At 39.4% G+C, this 9,395-nt stretch overlaps 1 protein-coding gene and 1 long non-coding RNA gene across 2 annotated transcripts; both read left to right on the forward strand.

The window, feature by feature from the left end:
* The first annotated feature begins 4,044 nt into the window (after positions 1 to 4,044).
* Positions 4,045 to 7,838, forward strand: LOC124183798. The gene is made up of 2 exons (XM_046572805.1): positions 4,045 to 4,132; positions 7,095 to 7,838. The coding sequence occupies exons 1-2, from the start codon at positions 4,045 to 4,047 to the stop codon at positions 7,688 to 7,690; spliced, it is 684 nt and encodes a 227-aa protein (XP_046428761.1). The 3' UTR covers positions 7,691 to 7,838.
* An 874-nt stretch (positions 7,839 to 8,712) lies between these two features.
* LOC124183802 lies at positions 8,713 to 9,391 on the forward strand. Its single transcript, XR_006871051.1, has 3 exons — positions 8,713 to 8,839; positions 9,143 to 9,249; positions 9,336 to 9,391. It is a non-coding gene; the product is annotated as an uncharacterized LOC124183802 (long non-coding RNA).
* Positions 9,392 to 9,395: the final 4 nt, after the last annotated feature.

A 9,395-nucleotide genomic window follows, 5' to 3' on the forward strand; every position in this document is an offset into this window, starting at 1 on the left:
AATCCGTTCCATCGCCTGTGCGAATTGCTATCGGAATGTCGTTTCGTGTTCCACCTGCAATGGTTACAAAATTGAAATAAGATATGAGTTCGAATGATGCAGACGAAGAAGCGAGCTTTTAAGATTTTTACCTACGCTTGGCGATAATATTAGGAAAATGGTGGTAATTTTTTCTAAAAAAATTGTTAACGAATTAGCGATAACGAGACGACTAGTCTGTATCAAAATAATTCATACTACCTGACATGAACCGGTGAATGGAAATTCAGACTTCGATTATGATGTTATGGTCAAAAATGGATAGTAACCATCAACAAATTAATCATTATGTCGAACAAAAATATGTAAAAAAATTTCTGTCGTTTAACGCTGTGTGATCGGATATGTATGACAACAAGCGGCTTGAGGCTGAACTTGAGCGAACCCTCGATCTTTCCGTTCACATATTGCAGGGTCCAAGTTCAGAAAAAAGATATGTTGATATCCAATTCGAATTTGGAACTACCAAAGTCAGATCCGTGATGACGATTTCTTCAATTTTGAACTACTATATCGAATCCATCGTAAAAAATCTTGGAAGTCTTACTTCGGATTTGTTATCGGTGATCCAAGAAACCTTCGCTCACTAATTTCTACCTGAATATAAATATTTTCATATTGTTTTCACCATATTGGATTCACGTTTTGAGTTTCGAAAATCTAACTTCCGATTCGTGATCAGCGATCGAACAAACTTTTGAGTATGAATTTTCATCATAATCCAAATGATTTCAGGTTGTTTGCAATATATTAAATACGCCAAATGTAAATTATACAATTCTCTCTTCAGAATCGCTATCAGCGAACCCAAAAACGTGCGCTATCAATCTTCATTCATTCGAAAACACTATCAAAATATCGGTTGATTCATTTTATTTCTGGAAATTTTGTCATTTTCACATGTCTGAGCCAATCGAAGCTAAAATGTAATCAGTTCTAAGCTTGGAAAAGTTGCGGCGATTGAGACCAAATCTTTGAGATCCGGTAGCTCGAGAACGAGATATCGTCGGAGAAATAAATTGTTCACACGCACACTGTCCATCTGAAAATAGTCGGAAGTGATTCCTTAGATCTCGAAACGTTGAGTCCTAGTGAAATCTCAGCTTTCCATTTTCGGAATGATTACAATGAATTTCCTTTTTCTCTGAAAACGGAGAAGGGAAGAGTTCGAAATGAGGGCCAATGAGCTCCGCCCACTGTTGTGCAACTTAGGGAATAACTTCCTTATAATTCATTACGTTCGTGATTTCTAAAAATGGCGATGTTTTGTAATACCCATTCAAAAACATGCAGATAAGGTATCTGTGTAGTGTCGGAACTTTGGCACAGTCTAGTACCTATATCTATGATACGATTGGCCATGATTGGAAATATTATCGACTTGAAAAGCGACTCTCGTTTGTTTCTACTAAATACAGCACTAATCCACGTCAGAACCTTAGCTACACACGCCTGCAAACTTATGGTCACTTTTGCATTTTCCAGACGCGAATAGCGCTGGGCAAAACTGAATGTGAAAACTGATAATGAATACTGATCAGAACTGGTCGCTACGCCCCACATATTGTATAAAGCCTTCGGCAGATCTGCCAAGACTTGTAATCAGATATTCAAATACTAGATAAAAATATATTATTGAAAAGGAAGCCATTAAATGGTTTAAATTCGCAACGATTGCCAAAACACGAGTCAGATTATCTTGGTATGAGAATATTTCAAAATGCGGCGCACTTCCGAAACAACCTGTCAGTCATCCTGACAAATGTTTACTTCTTCATTTTGTCGAATTGGCGTGTAACCACGACCACTTCCCTGTTTGCCTGTTCGTTTATCGCCGCGAACAACGCAGAACGACGCATGTCGAAGTTCCTGTTTCGTTGACCACTGATACGATATTTTTCTGGGTGATGTCCTGTTGTTTCACGCTTCTGACATGGACTGAAAGTTCATAGAATTAATCCAACTCAAGGTTTCCTCTTAGTGTCGATATCCCTGAAATTCATCACTTGTTGTTGCGAACTCGAAAAAGGGAAATATGTTTAGCTGAATTACATTGAAGGAAAATTAATTTTATAGATAATTTTGATACAAAATTATTGTCCCGGACATTACCGGGACACGACGTCAATGACGCCTCTGTTCCGGAGTCAGGTCACCAAGGACCTCTCACGTCACCGTCTCAACGGTTCACAGTATGGAAAGTTTACACGCCGCATAGAAGCAGACGCCTCTGATATGCATCCGCGTATCCGCGTATTCAACTACAAATTGACGGACTCCCTTCTCGTTTTGCTGTTGCTTGGAAACCGAAATCTACTCAACTGTCTCGAGCACTTCCGGTCATCACCGTGTATAGAGCTCGACTGAAAAATCTGAAACCCAGCGAGCTACCCTCAGCTCGGTTCGTTTCTGCCCGATTGTAGCATACGACTCCAGTGGCTGATCCAAGAAACTTTTGACTGACAATACCGGGTCCGTTACTCTTACGCACGTTCCACACAATTCCACTTAAACCTCGATCTATAGGTACCGCAGAAAAATATTTTTATTTTCTGACTTTAACCAAACACCTCTTTCTTCACATTAACATGAACGTGGACATAAATATTTATATTTTATTTGTCCCTAATGAGGTTGTCCTTTAATTAGTTGGTGACAATTATGATATATTCAGGAATAATTATTGTGTCCCGTCCTCCGGACCTTGGATTCTTTTCCCACACTCTAACAGCTACCTTTCACCCTGCGTCCTCTCCTTATCGTCACCTCATTGCCGCAGTTTCCATGCCGCATCGGCAGAATGCTCCCTCTACTCCTGAACTGCAAGTAGCCAGTCCTTCGCATCCTTTCCCCCATATTCTCACTCTAAAATAATCTTTCATTCGGTCAACATATAAATCCACCTCTCTTCCCTTTTTCCTCCTTCAAGTCTTCTCATTGCGCTTTCCATATCTTAGACAATACATCGATTAAACACTCGATCATTCGACTCCTCGATGCAAGTTCTTCTCATTTCTTCTTATCCTTCGTAAGGGCGCGTGGTTGACGGGTTGCCAACCCGAAATATGCCTTAATAATATCGCTGGTGGCGCAGTCATGGGTAGCCGTTCGCCATGATCACAATTATCTACCCCGTAACAACTGTATTGAGAATCATTGGAACCAATTATTGAAATAAATCGAAATAAATATCTTTGGTGATTCGAAATTTTGTGTATACACCGTAGTATACATATATACCTTGTTTGTTGTCCCATTTGCAGTCATTAACGGTAATCAGAATTAGCTGATTAGAAAATAGCAGACAAAAAAATTAGTGTAGACGTCATTCCCAGTTGAAATGCAGCGATTTCTTTTTCTGGAGGGTTCAATACTGCAGTAATGGATTCGACCAGGTCCAATTAAACAGAGATTTCAAGTACAATATGAGACACGATACGATTCACTTCGTTGCACCGAGTCAAGAGTGAGAATTCGTGAAACGACAGACGAACAGCAAACTGTGAGATGGCCAATGAAAAGGAAGGCTGCGCGGCTGATTATCCCTTGAATCAGGCGGAATGATTTCTCCAAGCTTCGACCTGATGATTCATCAGAGAACAAACGGCGAGAGAGCGTTCAACCACAAAACTTACTGCACTGTACAATGTTTCCGCTCTGTGTGCTGACATCGCCGACAAATTCACGGTTTTGCGGTTGATTAGAATTCGCCAAACGTCATCACCGTCCGCTTCCGTTGATAAAATGGTTTTCCTCGTTCACTAAAAGGCGCTTTGAATGTCCTCAGTAAAATCTACTTCGGCAGTTGAAGAGAAAGCGTGATCTAACTAGAAAGTTTGGAGAAACGATCAACGCGAAAAAACGTGCTTAGTTCAGTTGAGAGGCGAAAGGTTACTCTTATTTCATAAAAAAAAATCTCCTTTGTATCCAAGGGTGCACAACTCGGTTCTCTTTTGACATTGGATCGCAATAGAGCCGACGTTTCACGGCACGCGAATGGACGTCATGTCGGGGCATCGTCGAGCCCTGCTGATGATAATAACATTACTATCTGGTTGTCTCATTTTGGCTGACGGTTATTTAGATATCGAAGGTGAGTGACAATTAACCGGCACTCTTAGAAAAAGTGATACGAAAAATCTAAGTAAGCACATGCCACTGTTATGCGAATTTTCACGTCGTGATTCCCGCATTATGGGCGTTGGTTTCATGCTTTATTCGAACATCCCAACAAGGATGCAAAATTCCCATCGAGCGTTTTTCTGAAACATTCCAACAACCACTCTACAAACTTGCTAAATATGTTTATAAGAAGATAAGAGATAATCCGAATTTTTGCACAAAGCAGAAAATTTTTCGAAAATAACGCTTTTCACAACTATTGATACGATCGGAACTGAACATTTCCACCAGAAAAACACTTGTGTTAGAATGATCAATAGTTCGAGATTTTCTACAAGAATTCATCAGACATATATAATCAATATTAAGTACGTAATTATGAAATACAAATTATAAATTTCAACCGTTACGCATCAAACTTCACCTTCAAATAATTCACCGAGAGAAAAGATTTACAACGTTTCACCAGAATCTCGGAAAACATTACCATTCTGAAAGTTCCGAAACGCGGTAAACGTTGGCACACGCGAGTCCTGAACACTCAGATAATGCTGATAGTGCGCTACTTTGTTTTGAAAATATGAGAAGTTACAGAAATTCATAGTTGAGAATAGGCGAAACAGACATCGAGGTCTGACAAATGTTCCTGGATTAAATCGTACGACTCTTACAATTAGATGGTCGACCGAACATCCAAATTAATCACGTGTTAATCCCTTAAGACGAATCCCTGAAACGAATGACGAGGTGAATATCATCCTGCCCCGCTAATTTCAGATTAGCCATACTGTGAGAATCCACAAGGATCCTGAGCAGCAGATAATCATCTTTGACCAATGTTGAGTACGAAAACGACTTTTAGCCGTCTTTCAGGCGCTGCGGGTCAGATATCAGCCAGAGATTAGCACGTAACAGAACGAACGGTAGTAACGATCACGCTTGTATTGCCCTGGCGCCAGATGCGCAGGATATTTCTCTCGAGTGAAATAATGTACAGAGCGCAATTGGCAGCGAAAGAGTAACAGGGATATTTCGCTTGAAATAAGTATTCATATTGACAACAATGTAATACAGTTTGACGTGTGATAAGGGCGGAAAGTAGGCGATGCATGAACAAGTGGCGTTTGCGGCACGAGTCGAGGGCAAGTGATCCGAATGATCTTGAAAACTTCGTATTTTTAACGAGCATCTTCCGAATATCGAGCAGCATTTTTTTATTCTTTGAGAGACATTTTCATTACTTCGGACGAATCGGAAAGCAAATAAATCAACGTATTAGACAGAAATTGTTCCTTGTACTTTATAACAGGAAAATAGAATCCTATTTATTTAACTCAACGTCGGAGTTATAATCCTTATTGTTAGTCATGAGATTATTTACTGTTAAATTGTAGACTCTTGAGTCAATCTCCGTGTATTTTGTCAAGGTATATCGTATATCGTACATCCACTTTTGGGTCAACCTTTGTACGTGTTCCACACGTTTATCGTAAATTTTTTATTACGTGAATCTTGTACATCGGCCACTTTCAAATCACAAATGATTCTCTTGCTGCTCTACCTCTGTTAAGTGTGACTGTGAATAACCGTCAACGACTAGCGTCGTTACACGTCAGACAAATATGTAACAGTCGGATTTTGACAACAATTCGCAGGTACAATAAACTTGTATATTCCGTCCTATTCTTCTTTCTATACCCCTGGAAATTCAGATTCTCCCTTCTCTGGGCCCCCAAACGTACCTCCCTGTTAGTATAGTCTAATTGTTATTCGTTTATTATTATTTATTAGCCGATTGAGCTGAATCATTATTTGGTTTTGTTCATTTCGGTAATTAACTGGCGCCCTCTGCAATAATTTATTCTGAGCCTCGACGGAAATTGACCCAGGTTGCGTCGAGTGGAAGCGATTGAGAACTGAACTACGATTGAAACAAAATTTATCGGATTGAGTTCGATAGTTGACACAAAAGCAAAGGGAGTAAATCGCTTTTGTCTTGACTTATAACTCTGTGAGTTTGAATCAGTGAATATTTACTGTTGTGTATTTTCTGGTGGGGCCGGAATAAGGACCGGTTGAGAAATAAAATGTACACCGGACGTAATTGTTCAATAATTTTCATCTATTTATTCTAGAGGTAACCATAAACGTTCAGGGGGTTTGTACGCGTCCAGTACCAAGGTTGGACTGACTGTTGATGTATTAATTTCTCCCTCGCCAGCTTATTACCAATACTAGTCTGATATGTATGTTTACATTGCTTTACAGTAGTGATCGCTTTTGAGTATATCATAACATTCACTGATTCCCGATTATGAGTATACCGCTGTCAAAAACCAATGAATATACGAGTACACCGACTCGGTGACTTTTCACTAATTTTTTACCGATTTCCAGTCTATGTACACTGAATTCTTCGGTGGTGAATTTATAATTTCGAATCAGTGAAATATCATTGATTTAAATTCAGAGTGTAGAAAAATGGTCAAGTTCTCATCCTATAGTTTTCTTTTTTCTCAGTGAAATACGGTTCATAACGCAAAGAAGGCGTGCTCGTTTGCGATGATGTCTTTTTCAATCCAGAGTCGTGTCCAATTGAAAATGAACAAACGTGATATTTATTTTAATGTTTGGAAATTTATATCGCAAACATGATCAGGTGAATGTAAGATGAACATCAAAAATTTGATAATTAGGTCTCACCAACTAAAAACAAAGGTTTGAAGAAAAATCCGGAAAGTAAGAATTTCCGAGGGTCAGCCGCCAAGACATCAGTTGGTATGCGCAACCTTACAAAATCATTGTAATTTTTCCATACTTTTCGGCCAGGTCAAATATTTAATAATATTTTATATATATATATATATATATAAAATATGTATAATGATATTATGCAAAATATATAATATATAATATTTTTCACCTTGAACAAGTTTGGGCGAGTCCAGGGGAGCCAGCAGCTCTAACATGCGGCCTGCTGGGATCTTTCACTAACTTTGGGTGGCGAAAAGTCGCCGGGCAGCCGACAAGCGAAGAGAACTTAAGGAAACTCACCAAAACTTGGCGCTTCAACGAGACGTATTCAAGAATGGGTCTATATTTTACAAACGTCTCGGAAGAAGACGACGGATCTTACGAATGCTGGGCAAAAGATCACACAAACTTGACTAAACGCAGTGAGCGTAAATTTGTTGTCCATCCCGTGGTATCATTAGAGCAGATTTCTGTCGCTGCTTTGGATGCAAGTAGGATTGGTGTCACATGGAGTTTCTTAGGCTTTCTAGGCAGTCAATATGAGAAGTTTGGCATAGAAATCCAGAAAAACGGTTCACTTGAATGGCATCTAGTGTATGCAAGAACGACTCCCACCTTCGATCGTGTCTTTGTTGCAACAGCGTGTAATCCAGACACAGCCTACTGGTTTAAATTTACTCTGATATTCAAAGCAAACATTGGGATACATGTCTTTTCGAGGTGGACAAAGACTTCTAAGAAAGGTATAAGTATAGCAGATTCTGTGTTATCGTAATCTTATACTCTGGGGTAAACTGCTCTCAGAAACTGTGCTTATTTTTTGCATCCGAAATCGTTTCAAAGATTTCCTATTGTTCCGCAAAAGAAAAGGCGACGACTACAGCGAGTAAAAGTAATTGTTAGGCATGGGAAAAGAATATTGTGAGACCAGTGATTTTTTTGAATGAAAAAGTAGTACTTGATTCGTTGAATAACAGTGATGAGTTGAAAAAATTGCATTTTTGTATGAAACGCCGCATATTTCAAACAGCTAAGAAATACGCTCCTCGAGTAGTTGATTTCTCCGAAGAGATGAATTTAGTGAATCTGGCACATTCTTTCTACGCGAATAGTATAGAAGATGTCCATTAAATATGTATACAAATAAATGAAATATTTAGTTCTTGTCACTATATATGTTGAAATATGTGCAAAACCCATTCTGTATTTATTTGAGGTGATTCGCTTAGAATGAGTCTTTCTGCAGATCCTGTATACGTACCACTCGTTTCGGTTAAGGAAACGTCTGTCGATTCAATAACGATTGGATGGTCGAAGCCACCGAGGGAAATTGAAAGTATTTTAAACTTTTATCGAGTGTGGATGTACAAGACAGGCATCAGTGGTGAAAAACACATGGAGAAGATGTCATGGACTAAAAAAAAAAAATATGTGAAATTCGAGAATCTGACAACTTCAGTCTCTTACAAATTTAAGTTGGATGTGTGCTCCGGTTATTACCGTGATCGACAACTTTATCCCTCTTCCTGGTCGGAAGACGTCGTGCCGAAAGACAGAGGTATTGATACTACATTAACGAATATGCATTTGTGAGGGAAGAGATGATGAAACTTGGAATTTCCAGACCCGAAATTCACCCCGAATGTTTCGTTAATCGAAACGGGTGTCGCCTCAATAACGATTGCGTGGAATGCACCGCCGACGGACTTGCAAGACCGCGTTTATTACTACAAATTAGCGTTGAGCACCGAAAACCTGCCCAACAAACCAATGTACGTGAACAAAACCGAGAACTCCCACAAATTCGAAGATCTTCTGCTGAACAAAACTCATCGATTCAAATTAGCAGCCTGCAGCGATTACAAAACGCAATGCGGTAATTGGAGCGAGGAAAAAGAAGCTTTTACGTACATCACAAGTATGGGTAATATGGAGAACTGATAGAATTTATATGGAAATATGAATAAAATTCGACCTCACTCGCTTCTTTTGATATTTTCCAATCATCGTGATGTTTCTGTAATTAAACCTGCAAAATGAATAACATTTTTTCTATCTTTCGCTCATCCTAATCTGCCAAGTTCCAATTGCAACTCGTTTACATCTGTGCGGAACGATAATTGCATTTTTCAGCGACTCGTCTGCCCAAAGTCGGGGTGTATGAGAAAAGGTATTCGTTCGATGTGATACACGTATCATAGATTTAATAACGTTATCGCATTTCCAGATTCCAGAAGTGGGATACAAGATGAAACATGGCTGATTACGGGAGCAATTGCTACTCTACTTGTCATCGTCGTTGCAACGATAGCGGCTTGGAACTTTCGCAAAAAGGTACTTATACCCTGATGAATTCAGTCTTGGCCTTCGTGCCACGGTGAACGGACCGATTAATCGACATGGGAAACGTTGTTGCACAGGCATTGAAACGAAAGTTGATCAAAGCAAGACTAGAGTACTTCAATTTCGGGGCCCCAATT

Source organism: Neodiprion fabricii, chromosome 5 (assembly GCF_021155785.1).
Source record: "Neodiprion fabricii isolate iyNeoFabr1 chromosome 5, iyNeoFabr1.1, whole genome shotgun sequence".
Classification (NCBI taxonomy): Eukaryota; Metazoa; Arthropoda; class Insecta; order Hymenoptera; family Diprionidae; genus Neodiprion; species Neodiprion fabricii.